The sequence below is a fragment of the Vipera ursinii genome (assembly GCF_947247035.1).
Source record: "Vipera ursinii genome assembly, chromosome: Z".
Classification (NCBI taxonomy): domain Eukaryota; kingdom Metazoa; phylum Chordata; class Lepidosauria; order Squamata; family Viperidae; genus Vipera; species Vipera ursinii.
The window spans coordinates 117,142,790-117,157,225 of NC_139517.1; the positions used below are offsets into that span (position 1 = coordinate 117,142,790).

Genomic DNA, 14,436 nt, shown 5'->3' on the forward strand with positions numbered 1-14,436 from the left:
CCCCCTGGGGGCCACCAGTCGACATTCCCTGACCGGAGGCACCCTGAGGAGGCCCTCTCTGTGGGCACGTACTGGGCGGAGGGAAGTTGACGCCGGCAGCAGGTGGTCCCCGAGGTAACCCGGACCCATGCCATGTAAGGACTTAAAGATCTGGTTTGATTCACAGGATGAGCCTGTGGGAAAAGTGCACACTTCAGGATGGTTCTTACAATGGTTTTCTAATCATAATGGCTGTGCAGTCTAGTAGTAAGTTAAAGGTTGGCACAGATTCTGGACCCAAAAGGAAGAAATGGGAAGGATTGATTATTTTTTTAAAAAAATACTATTTTCAATTTATTTGTAAACATTTGTACAATGCTTTAATCCAGGGGTCTTAAAACTTGGCCCTTTTATGACTTGTGGACTTCAACTCCCAGAATTCCTCAGCAAGGCATACTGAGTTGAAGTCCACAAGTAATAAAAGGGCCAAGTTTGAAGACCCCTGTTTTAGCCCATCATCTGTATCAAACATATACAGTATGCTCTTTTTTGTCAAAGAGTGTTTTTGCCCTGGTATTCTGGATATCCTGCTCAGCTCCACTTAAGAGCTGTGTTTGTCATATCTGCTTTATAAGCAGAATAAAAATAATTTTTAAAAAACCTATTGCAAGAGATTAAAGGCAAAAAATAGTGAAACTCAACCCAGGAGATTGGCTGATGTTTTGAAGCTGAATGAAAACACTGTGCAAATAATATGCAAAGTATGCAAATTAAGCATGTTCATATGCCTCATTTTGGACCTTGAGATTTGATAAACCTACAAAGAAAAGTACTCTATCACATGCTCCAACTATAGGTGTCTATAGGCATCAAGGAGATAGACAAGGGGCCAAGTGATGATCCACATGGCAAATGTTGCTATCATAATGACATCATTGTGGCGAGTACTTGATATCTAGGTGTGTTTGTTAGTATCATGGGAATCTGTTGGTAGTCACTGTGATATTTGAGCATTGCTGTTGTTATCAGTCTATTCATAAAAATAATAGTTATCAGTGATCTTATCAAACTCTTTAAAGAAGCAGAAAAGAAGAAATTTTAGGTTATTTACAGCCTCCCAGTTCCCATCCACTACTTAAATATTTTTTTAAAATTGTTAATAAGGAACAGAACTGTATTACCACTCATCTCTTTGAATCAACCTATCCCACTGAATTTGCAAAAAAACTGTAATCAGTATGTAATGCTTCTATAGATTATATTAAAGCTGAAATGAGTGACAAACAGTTCTGGTTGCATTAGATTAACTATTGCTATAGAATGCTGAAACCCATTCAACCTTTATATTTTGTATGATTTGTCTTTTAAAAGGCATGTTATGGTACAGAAGTGATTATGACACATAACTGTTTTCATAATAATGACATATTTCCTGATATTTCTTATCAGATATTTTTGTTTGTTGACTTGTGTATTAGTTTGATAGCTAAAGATTTTTAATTCCCTGTGATATCATAGAGTCCATTAAAATCATCTGCTAGAGAGAAATTATATGAGATACCATAAAGAGAAGTTAACGAAGAGTCTGAAAGCTAACCCGTAGGGAGAAAAGAATTAGTTCTGATTTGGAATGTAAAAAAATAACCTGCAACCTTTGTTTGTGATCCTAGCAGACAACAAGAAGACAGCGAACGATCAATCTTTGTGCGGTTAAAAGAGGGAGGCTACAGGCTAAAAGAGAACATTCTCTTCCATTTATACGTGAGCACATCACCTTGTGGAGATGCCCGCCTCAATTCCCCTTATGAAATCACATCTGACTGTAAGACTTGTACTTCTCTAGTTTTGTTCTCCGTTTTTCTGTCTTTATGTGGACAGTTACTTCTGTCAACATTTTTGTTCTGTAAGTAGGCATCACTTATGAAAATAATGCAACTTGACGTCTCTCTGGGGTAGACATAGGCTTGATTCACCCCCATTGTTAAGCTATGGTTTATCATATAAATACGTTCTTATAGAAATAAGAATAAGCCATAATAGATTGGCTTCACACATTGTATTAGCTGGCTTTCCCTTGGCAGATAAAGCCAAAAGTCAAACAAACCACACTCCGTATTAGCACAGTGTATGAACATAACATAAGATTAGTTGTGAAACTGGGAAACAGACTCTAGAAAAGTGAATCTATTTTGCTACCTGCACCTTCAAGTTAGTTCCTCAGAATGTTTAATCAAATAGATGGGTATGTTTAATCAAATAGATCCTTAATTCAGATCTGAAAGTATGATTTAAATTAAGTCTCAGACCTTTTGTTATAAGCCTCTATGTTACTATTATCCAAAATTGACACCAAACAAGACAACTTGATGGTGAAACATTTTTATCGAATGCAAAATCCATAAAAACATATCCGGAAAGAGGGCATTCCAGAGTTTTGCTACCATTACAGCCAATGCCTTACTTCTTATGGTTAGTAAAGCTTATGCAAACTCATATGGGAAAACATAATGTTTATAGCCACCTGGATTTGTATAGTTAAAGATTTTAAAAGTAATATTCTGGGCCCTCTAGGATGTAGTTCACATTCTTGGCCTTGCCCCAAAATGAAATCATGTTTTTCTCTCATTCTACTGAGTGAAGCCAGCTTTACCATGCAGATTTCACTAACAGCATTTAAAACTTACATTTGCATATTTTCCTTTGGCAAGCCATTTTCTTTGTAATTTGCTTTTATGAAGATATGCTTTACATTCATGAGTCCTCTGAATTGTCTGTGGCTAGTTAATGGAAGCTTTGCTTTCTTAGTTTAGAACAGTTCCTTCTTTTTGTGAAATAGTTATTTAAAGGCATTATCCAATAAATTAAGCTACATTAATGTACTACCTGAGCATTTCAATGACACATTTAAAATCCTTCCAGATAATCAAGGCTCCTCCCTAGATTTTTAATCAGAAGGTGAAATATATAGATGATATTGTTTCAAGAAACTAGGGCACATTTCTTTTAAGAATTTACATAATGGATCTGAGAAAGTTTGATTTGTTGCATAAGTCTGTTCCCTCATTCACTTTTTGGGCTGAGCTTATGTTCTCCAAAAGAAGTGCGGAAACTTCATATGTTTTTATACAAAGTTAGCCATAAAGTAACAATAGAACTGAAACAAAAAGTAATATGAGTCAGCCCATGTGTTGCAAGTTTGTCCCTAGGTTGTGGACAGTCAATCCATGTGTTGTGAGACTTTCCATTGTGTTGTGGACACCTGTCCAATCCATGTATTTTGGACAGTATGACCATGTGTTGTAACTATTTAATCTCAAAACACATGAACAGACTCAGCTATAGTTTCAATTGGCAAATTGAGCATGTTAGACCAAGGGTAGGGAATGTTGGCTCTTTTATGACTTGTGGACTTCAACTCCCAGAATTTCTGAGTCAGCATGGCTAGTTCAAGAATTCTGGGTATTGAAGTCCACAAGTCATAAAAGAGCCAAGGTTCCCTACCCCTGTCCTAGACCAAGCTGAATCCAAAACCACTAAGGAATTTCTGGACACTTAGCATTCAGATGGATGAGCTATCAATAAACCCATAGAGAGTAACCACATTTACACAACATTCAAAATAGAGAATAAGAAGGTAAGAAGGAAACAAAAAGAATGTATTCTCTATCAACCAACACCCAGATAAGCAGGGATTAACACCAGACAAACAATCAGGCAGGAAACAATACCTTAATCAAGGAACTTACCAAGAAGAAAACCATGCCCCCACAAACAGTGGCAGGGCAAGCTACTGTGCTATATAGAAACGGAGTAAATTCCACACAGTGATGTTATTTAGTCAATAAATGAAATGTCTGCAGACAAACAACCATCAGCTCAGCTACAGAATTCATCAGTCCCACAAACTGCTTTAGTGAAAGAAAGAAAGAAAGAAAGAAAGAAAGAAAGAAAGAAAGAAAGAATAGCAATTGCACTTAGACATGTCTGTACTACTTCATAGTGCTTTACAGCCATCTCTAAGTAGTTTACAGAGTCAGCATATTGCCCCCAACAATCTGAGTCCTCATTTTACCAACCTCTAAAGCAGACATGTCAAACACAAGGCCCGGGGGCCAGATCCGGCCCACAAATTGGTTTCATGTGGCCAGCGAAGCCATCCTGGAAACAGTGAGGGAACGGCCCCCACTGCCTTGGCCCTGGCCCAGAAACCCTCCTTCTGCCAGAGACCCTCAGATCTGTCCCATTCCTGCCCAGGCCCCCATAGGCACCCTTGATGCGAACGATGTAGAGCTGGCCATGCCCACCCAGTAGGCCATAAGCACTCTAGCCATGCCCACCCAGTAAGCCACACCCACCCTGGCCATACCCACCCAGCTCCTTGAGGGCAACCACAATGCTGATGCGGCCCTCAATGAAATTGAGTTTGACACCCCTGCTCTAAAGGATGGAAGGCTGAGTCAGTCTTGAACCAATCAGAATTGAACTCCTGGCAGTCAACAAAATTTAGCCTGCAATAGTGTATTCTAACCACTGAGCCACCACAGTTCCTGGGGGAAGAGGGAGGGAGGGAGGGAGGGAGGGAGGGAGGGAAGGAGGGAGGGAGGGAGGGAAGGAAGGAAGGAAGGAAGGAAGGAAGGAAGGAAGGAAGGAAGGAGGGGGGGAGGGAAGGAGGGAGGGAGGGAAGGAGGGAGGGAAGGAAGGAAGGAAGGAAGGAAGGAAGGAAGGAAGGAAGGAGGATTGCATTTTTATTCATTCTACTTGCTTTTTTACTCTCCTTTGTCATTTATTTATCTGTTTGTTTATTATTTTTATTTATTTATTTATTGAATTTATTCAAACTTCTTCACTGAAATAATAAAAAAGTCATGATTTTTAAATTTTTATTTCAACAAGTACATACCACTTACACATTCAAAATACACGGACAGAACAAGATTGTAGGCCATTGAGACATAATGTTATAATGGCGGCAGTTGTAGTAATAGGAATAGTACCTTTTTAGGCTTTTCAAATTCATTGTTGTTTTGAAAAATAGGGAAAACTAGTTTTAGTTAAACACATCAGGAAGTTTACTCTGGTCTTCCTGTTTTTCATTTTCTTTGATCTCAATCCATTTTTCTTCTATGGCCTGCAGTATTTGCTGACCTTAGACAGGTTGGCAAAGGAAATGAATATAAACCTGCCCTAGGCTGTTTCCCCTCTCTTCCCCCTGGGTGGCTTTTCTATCTTTTTGCTAACATGTTGTATCGCCTTGTGCCATTGACTTCCTGATAGCCCAACTCCTGTTTTATCCCACAGTCCCGTTAGGTCTGAAACACACCATTTCATCTTCACGGCATGCAGCCTTCCTCCTGGTTGTCTATTAACCTACAGCTGTGCCAAAGTTGTGATATAGACACATTCTCTGGCAGTTCCATCTCAGCAGGATCAGCATGCAGCCCTGGCAGCTGGATCATTGGGTTCATACGTAATCTAGGAGTAAGAAACAGATGCATCATTTCTGTTCCCCCAATAAGAACTCTAGGAAAAGATCCATTACCCCACCATTTTTAGAAGAAGAATATAAATCAAGAATGGGCAAGAGTTGTGCTTCTCCCACCCATTTTCAGGTCTTGTCAGAATACAAATATTTTAACCCAACCTGGCCAAGGATTGGGGATGATCAGAATTGTACCTAGTAAGATTAGGAATAACCGAATGATTCTAAATGTGAATAATTATGTGTTCCTTAAAATCGATAGCCCCAAATGCAGGTCTGCTACATCTAACTATCTGTGTTATCAGTAAACCTTAGTGGTGAAATTGCTTCGGAAAGGCTAGCATTATTCACTATGAAGGGTCATTTTAACTCTTAATTCTTTAACATCCATGCTCCTATTTCCGTACCGTGCACTGATTTCATATGTTCATTCCAAGAAGTGGTGGAGAACAAGGAAGAGAAAGTGGGGTGGTGGACTCTTGGATATCTCCTGTAGTAACTAATGGAAACCTAGTGTTTTGAAATATAATTTAACACTCTTTCTGGTTTTTAAATAACAAAAACTGACCAAAGATATGCTCCCAAAGTATAAAGAAAAATAAGACGGATTCCTCCTGAAGCATAAATCCCTAACTGACTCTAATACAGATGTTCCTTTAGAGCCCGCAGGCATTCCAAAACTCTGGATATGAAGCTAAAATCCTAGAAGACAAAATAACTTAATAGATGAGGAGTTGACTAAAAATAGCAGAATTGACTTTTTGATAGCCCAACTCCTGTTTTATGCCACAGTCCCATTAGTCAGTGCAAAATTCATTGCTTAAGAAATAGAAATGAAATACACAGGCATAAGAAGGGGGAATCCTGGCTTGGCAATAACACTTGAATAACACTATGATCTGATGTGAATCAGCAGAGGGATGTACCTGCTAAAACAGCAAATATAATCTTAAACTTCATCAATAAAAATGTAACTTCCATATCAAGGGAAGTAATAATTCCACTTATTTCTGATTTGGCTAGAGTCTAGACCCACACCACAAATATTATATTCAATTCTGGGCAGGCACCATACTTTAGGAATATGATACAAAAATAGGTTCAAAGAAGGACAACGTGGATGATAAGAGAAATTATCTTCCTGTTAAGGGAAATTGAAAGAATTGGGACTGTGTGGTTTGGGGAGGTAAAGACTGAGAAATTTTCTTTTTTCATTAATTTAGTAAATTTCTATTCCATCTTTCATTCAGAAGCTCAAGACAGCATACATAACATCTCTTCTACCAAAACAAAACCTGTGGAATAGGGACAGAGTCCTCCAGGAATTTTCCATGGTTAAGAGGAGACTGGAATCTCTGCCTCCTTGTTACCAGTTCAACACTGGTTTAACCATTATCCCAGCCTGGCTCTTGCTTTTCAAATATATCATCTAAAACAACAGTCCCCAACCTTTTTGGTACAAGGAAATGGTTTTGTGGAAAATAATTTTTGCATGGACTGGAGGTGTGTGTGTGGCTTTGATATTGTTTGCTCATGTTGTGTGACCCAGTACCGATCCGTGGCCTGGTGAATGAGTATCGCTGATCTAAAAGGACGTATCACACAAAAGTAGGCCAAAATGCAGACCGCTGGGTTTGGAACAATGGGATTAGTAACAGAAACCATATTACAGCCAAATACTCTTAAACAGTAAAAAGATCTTAGCAGTGAAACTAGTTGCCCAGAGAGATGGTGAGTAGGCCAGAGAAACTATTCTCTAATTGATTTAATTTGGTTGCCTGCACTGTACAGGGTGTTAGATTTTGTCCACACATATTAAAAGTTGGTGAGGTTGATTAACATTGATCTAAATGGCTCCCTTCAGCTCTTCTTATTCTGCAATTAGTTTAGTTATTGTCTTCTGCTTGTATAGTACCTGTAAAAGGTTTTGCTTCTAAGCAGCTGCTGTTATTTTATTTGCTTGGTATTTGACATGTACAAATAGTCCTCGACTTACAACTATTCATTTAGTGAAATCAAAGTTACAATAGCGCTGAAAAAAGTGAGTTATGACTTTTTCACACTTATGACCATTGCAGTATCCCCAAGGACACTTGATCAAAATTCAAATGCTTGGCAACTAGCATGTGTTTATGATGGTTGCAGTATCCCAGGGTCACGTGGTCCCCTTTTGTGACTTTCTGAAAAGCAAAGTCAATAGGAAAGCCAGATTCACTTAACATCCAAGTTACTAACTTAACAATTGTAGTGATTAACGTAACAACTGTGGCAAGAAAGTTCGTATAATGGGGCAAAATTCACATAACAACTGTCTTGTTTAGTAATGGAAATTTTGGGCTCAGTTGTGGTTGTAAGTCAAGGACTACCTGAATTGTATTTATTTTTATTCCCATTTTATTTTCCACTGTGGGATGACTAAGCAGAAAGGGCTGCTTGTAAAGTCCTTAAACACATAAATATAAATTATTAAAAAGGAAGGAACTGATTACATACCAGGATATTTATTTATTTATTTATTTATTTTCCAGAAATTGAGCAGGGCTTTATAAACATCCCTTGCAAAGGAATAGGGAAATTATTCCTAACTCTTCTCAATGAATTGATGACATTGGATGGGGGACTGTCTCTATGGAGGGGTCAGAAACATGATAATAGAGGAACATTTGATACTTAACTCTAATTGTTTGTCTTGGTGCAGAGCTGAAGTACAAGCTTTGACTATGTTTAATTTCAAGCCTGGGTGATGAAATGAAAACAATATTTTTGACTCAAAAAGTGCTGTGCATGGGACAGTTTCTGGTTAAATGTAGGAAGTTGTATTGAATCCCTGCCAGATGGTCAACAGGCCTCTGCTTCAACCCTGCCAGAAATCAAGAACATCTCATCTCCTGAGACAGTCAATTCTTCTGCCAAGCATCTTTTGCTGTGAGATAAGTTTTTCCTAAAGTTTGGTCAAAATCTGCTTCCTTGTAGTTTCCGTCCATTAGTTCTAGTTCTCTCGAGTAACAACGAACAAATAGATTCCATGTTCTGCATGACAGATATTTGAAGACTTGTGTGTCTTTAATCTTCTGTTCTGAAGGTTGATATATTCCCAGATCTTTCATTTGTTTTTGATAGGAATTGGTTTTCAGACTCCTCAGTCTCCTGGTTGCCCTTCTTTTGACATGGTCCATTGAAAAATTTCAAGGACTGTGTTTGGATAACAGCAGGGTATAACTTCCTGGGTTTGATGTTGTATCTTCTTCACATTCGTCTTGCTCCTTATAGAAGAATTTTATGTAACTTTTCTACTAGCCCTCTGCATCTAGTTTATAATTTACAGCGGTGCTTTCCAAACTTGGTAAATTACCGTAAAATCAGATAAAAGTCATTTTTCTTTGGGTAACAACACACAAAGCCATTATCCAATCACAACAGGGAAATTTTAACTGACTTAAAGTATTTTACCTACATTGAGTAATAAGCAGTTTTGGGTAATGAAGGAAAAAGTTTGGTGAGCGCCCATTTAGAGTCTGGGATGTAGACCTTGGCAGTTATGTAGTTGCTATCCTTACCCAGTTGAAACATTCAGAAAGTTCTATTTAGCAATGCATTGCTTAGAAAGCTTTGTCTAAGCACTGTGAAACTACAGATTTAAAGCATAACCCACCCAAAGTGTATGTAGGTGAACTTGGTGTAAGAAACAAGTCAGATCAGTTGTTAAAATATCCAGTGCAACTATTGGAAAACCTATTCCTTATATAGTAAATCATCCAGCTTCCCTTTGTTTGGCTTATGGGGGTTGATATTAACATTTTCTATTTTTGAATTTACATGGACTATAATATAGGTAAGGGACATGGTGGCTCAGTGGGTTAGGATGCTGAGCTTGTCGATCAGAAGGTCGGCAGTTTGGCGGGTCGAATCCTGAGTGCCGCATAACAGAGTGAGCGCCTGTTACTCGTCCCAGTTTCTGCCAACCTAGCAGTTCAAAAGCACATAAAAATGGATTTATATACCGCCCTTTCCCAAAGGACTCAGGGCAGTTTACAGGGTATTTTAAAAAAATCAATACAAAAGTTAATAACCATTAAAAAAAAGATTAAATCAATCCCTGAAAAAATAAAAACCCCAATTAAAATTAAAATTCTCAGCCTGGGCCAGAGAGCTCGAAGAGCCAGGTCTTCAGGTCCCGGCGAAATGAATGGAGGTCGGGGGCAGTCCTAAGCTCCACGGGCAGCTGGTTCCAGAGGGCAGGCGCACCCACTGAGAAGGCCCTACCCCTGGGTGTTATCCGCAGGCAGTCTTTTACCGGCAGCACCCTGAGAAGACCCTCCCTGTGGGAGCGCACTGGATGAAGGGAACTTGATGCTGGCAGCAGGTGTTTCCTCAAATATCCCAGACTCATGCCATTTAGGGCTTTATAGGTCATCACCAGCATGCTGGCCACATGACCACGGAGACGTCCTCGGACAAGGGCTGGCTCTTCGGCTTTGAAACGGAGATGAGCACTGGCCCCTGGAGTAAGGAAACGACTAGCACGCATGTGCAGGGGAAACTTTACCTTTTTTATAATATAGGTAGCCTTTGTTTTGTGGCCAAAATGGAGCCCAAATGTTACCTTGCTAAGCAAGATAGTTGTTAAGTGAGTTGTGCCCCATTTTATGACCTTTTGTGCCACAATTGTTAAGCAAATCACCGCAGTTGTTAAGTTAATCATGTGGTTGATAGGTGAATCTGGCTTCTCAATTGATTTTGCTTGTCGGAAGTCAATTGGAAATGGTGATCACATGGGCCCGAGACAGAGCAACCATCCTAAACGCCCAAATTCTGATCACATGATCAAGGGAATGCTGCAATGGTCATAAGTGTGAAAAACAGTCATAAGTCACTTTTTTCATGCCATCATAACTTCAAATTGTCATTAAATGAATGGTTGTAAGTCAAGGACTATCTGTATTGGAATTTTGATTACTTTTACACTGGGTGTTCTGAGAAGAAACTTCAATTCCCTTTGACAGTATATTATACCAGCTTGAGTATTCTGTGTTCCTTATATGGACATTGTCCAATTATTCTCAACTGAACTTCTGCATTTGAGTTTTACATTTGCTTCACCAAGAGCTCAAAGTTTGTACGGCTAAATTAGATAAAAACACCAGAGACAAAGGTCTCTTTCTGCCACATTTTTATTCGGAAAACCATTAATTTCTCTTGTACCTTACACATGAAAATGGGCTTTATCACACAGTTTGGACTATTGACATAAATGCAGAAGTCATACTGGGTGTAAGATTTCTTTGTAAGTAGTTTGTAACTAAAGCTTAAAATACTTAGCATAGTTTTTGAGACCAGTGAAGACTGGCAAGGTTCTCTGCTTATTTATTATTGAAATATCATCATTATGAATGAAGTATTGGAAGCAATTGTTTCCAAGATAATCTTGTTCACTGTATTGACTTTTTCACATGCATCTCCATTGTAATGCATTGTTTTCCAGTTTGGATTCCTGAATGTATGAAGTGTATGGAGAATATACCCGTATATACTTGAGTATAAGCCGACTCGAGTATAAGCCGAGACCCCCAATTTCACCCCCAAAAACTGGGAAAAGTTGTTGACTCGAGTATAAGCCGATCCGCCGTTCTGCAAGCCTCCGCCGCCGGCGGAGGCTGGATCCGCGCTCTGCAAGCCTCTGCCGCCAGCAGAGGCTCGATCCGCCATTTTGCAAGCCTGAATACACAGGAATACCCTGTGTGGCCGCGGCTCTCGGGGAAGCCCTGGCTGTCCACTTCCTCACTCCACGCTGCCATTCGGGGCCCGCACGTTCCACGGGCAAATCGCGGTGCCCAGCAGGCGAGGAAACACGCCCGTTCCAGTCGCCCCCCCTTCCCTCAGGAGACGCGAAGCAAGTGACCGCCCGGAGCTTACCGAGGACTTGCGCGCGGCCGAGGCTTTGGTGCTTCCAGGATCGCGCGCACCTCTCCCAAGCCGCCGCCGTCCGGAGACCTGCCCAAGTTTGGGGAGGTTTGGGGAGGTGCGCGCGCACCTCCCCAAACCTCCCCAAACTTGGGCAGGTCTCCGGACGGCGGCGGCTTGGGAGAGGTGCGCGCGATCCTGGAAGCACCAAAGCCTCGGCCGCGCGCAAGTCCTCGGTAAGTTTTTTTGTTGACTGAAGTATAAGCCGAAGTGGAATTTTTCAGCCCAAAAAGTGGGCTGAAAAATTCGGCTTATACTCAAGTATATACGGTAATTCCTAAAGTTCTGAGCCTCCACTACGTTATTCCTTCTCAAAATTCCCAGCTTCCCCTTAATTCTGGCTGAGAATTCTGGGTTGCTGACCCAATAATACTGAATTTTTCTGCAGCCTACCATATTTTTAACTTAACATATATAGTTGTAGGAGAGAGGAGATCATTTGTGAATATTCTCCTCTTTGGGCAATTTTTGGTAAAATATTAAAAATAACACCTCTGAAATCTTAGCAGATATTATGGTCCAGTTCTATTAAACAGTGAACTTCATTTTCCACATTTGGTTATTCATAGGGAAGCAATTCTTTTTTGTGCCTGAATCACATGAGAAACTGAGGTTGTAAAATAACCCAAATGTTAAAGGAGCAGGGAAGGTGCTTTGTTGGAATGCTTGAGTTTTAAAAAATGATCGATATTTTAAATTAGTTAATTTCCAATGGTTGTTTCAAAAATATTCAGAGATTGTGTGTTGAATATGATTGACCTGCAATATTTGCTTGGTATTATATATAGCTGCAAAAAAATCTTTAAATAACTAATGCACTTCCAAGGAACCTGCAATTTTAGGAACCTTATGAGGTACAAAATTTGAATGGAATTTTAATTTTGGAATGAAATAGTAAATCTGGTAGTTAGCAGTATATCTGAATTGTGGAATGAAGAATTGGAATATCCAGTATTAGAGAATAAGTAGGTCCAAGTATTAAACTATATTTATTATGTTGTGTTTCATTGGATTCTTCAAAAAAAATTGAAAAGAGATAGACCTTAAATTTTGTTATTGTTGTTGCTTTTGTTAACATTGTAATTATCTTGTTCAGATAAGCTTCTCTGTCTTAAAAAATATGAAGCTATATATTTTATATAGTCTAAATTTAATGATAAGCCTAAAGCCTGAATTCATTTTATAACACTAATTATAATTATTATATGGATTTTTTTTCTTTTTCCCTCTTTTCTACCTCCCTTTTTTCATATTTTGTTGATTTTAATCACACTATTTTTTTTCATTCTGTGAGCATTTTCTCCTCAGGTGTCCATACTTTCCCCTATGGGGCCTGCAGCACTTTCAAAATGGTGGGTCTGAAGTGTTAATTATAGATGAACTGTGCAATTAGTAATTAAAAATAATACTCTTGAAACCTTGAAGCTGTGCTTGTTTTGATTGGTATCTCTAAGCAAGCCACCTGTGCAGAATTTTGATTCCTCTGATTAATTTGCATTATTTCTACATCAACATTCAAACCTAAAGACAGGAAGAGAAACAGAAATGTTGTTTTACCCTAAATAGGAAAAAAACGGATGAAAATATTGGTTTTGAGCCATTTTTTGCCATTTTACGTGTGGCAAACAACTTTTTTTTTCATACCAAGGGTGGGAGAAAAAGGAAGGGAAATAGATACTCAAACAAAAAATATAATGATGCTCTGCTATATATTTTGAAATAACCACATTAGAAGTTTGCAGTGTCTTGTTTTGTAGAGGCTGATTTAGGCTCATAGACAAAAGCCAAATGGTTGCATAGAAGCTCTTGGCCTAATTTTATAACCATCCCGAAGCTATTAAATCTTTCGCTAGAGAGCCCAATGCTTCCTCCTGGCAGCATCCTTGGGTTGGATAAAAAAAGCGAAAATGATCTAGCACTACATCCTGTTTTCCAAACATAAATCTAGTGTTGTTTCAAAAGAGTGCTAAACTTTTGTATATTAGGAGCCTGTCTAAGATCTTGCAAATATTTTGGAAAGTGCTATCTAGCATTACATAGACAATTGCATCTGTAGAAGCCAGTTGACCTCGTCTGTCTGCAAACAACCATGCAGGACACTGTCCAACAATCAGAAGAATGGAAGCAGGCCTATAATAGTCTGTGATTAGCTGTTCTATTGGCTAATAGAAGTTGGAGATATTATAACCCCTGATCACATCAATTACATTCTTGATCAAGGACCCTAAATCATGTCTATCACAAAATTTCACTTGGGAAAACAACAAAAACACTACTTAAAAATTGGAGCAGCTGAAAATTGTTTAAGTTGCCTCAGTTGTTGGCTGGGTAGGATACAAAGACAACATCATAAAACTATAGCATAAGTGGAAAATGTACATTAGTTCTATCAGTCAGAACTTGGGTGTGTTCATGCTGCAGAGTATGAGATGGGTGAAATTCAAATCCTCCGACTTATACAATAAGGTTCTTTTCATGAGCTAGGCTGCTTTTTAAACAATCCAGGCTTTTTGAGGGGGAAAAAGCCATAATTATTATTATTATTATTATTATTATTATTATTATTATTATTATTATTATTATTATTATTATTATTATTATTATTTGGAAGGGACTTTGGAGGTCATCTAGTCCAACCCCCTGCTAAGGCAGGAAACCCTATACCATTTCAGACAAATGGCTGTCCAGTCTCTTCTTAAAAACTTCCAGTGTTGGAGCATTCACCACTTCTGGAGGCAGGTTGTTCCACTGGTTAGTTGTTTTAACTGTCAGGAAGTTTCTCCTTAGTTCTAGGTTGCTTCTCTCCTTGACTAGTTTCCATCCATTGCTTCTTGTCCTGCTTTCAGGTGCTTTGGAGAATAGCTTGGCTCCCTCTTCTTTGTGGCAGCCCCTGAAATATTGGAACACTGCTATCATGTCACCCCTCACCCTTCTCTTCATTAAACTACACATACCCAATTCCAGCAACCGTTCCCTATATGCTTTAGCCTCCAGTCCCCCAATCATCTTTGTTGCTC

General features: G+C 39.1%; 1 protein-coding gene across 1 annotated transcript in view; it reads left to right on the forward strand.

The window, feature by feature from the left end:
• The window catches only part of ADARB2 (adenosine deaminase RNA specific B2 (inactive)), a gene marked incomplete at both ends in the record, with an annotated part of 478,028 nt that overhangs the window by 426,995 nt on the left and 36,597 nt on the right, over positions 1 to 14,436 (forward strand). Inside the window, one exon of the mRNA XM_083378222.1 lies at positions 1,650 to 1,801. Within this exon, the coding sequence (XP_083234348.1) occupies positions 1,650 to 1,801 (152 nt within the window). The remainder of the gene's footprint in view (positions 1 to 1,649; positions 1,802 to 14,436) is intronic.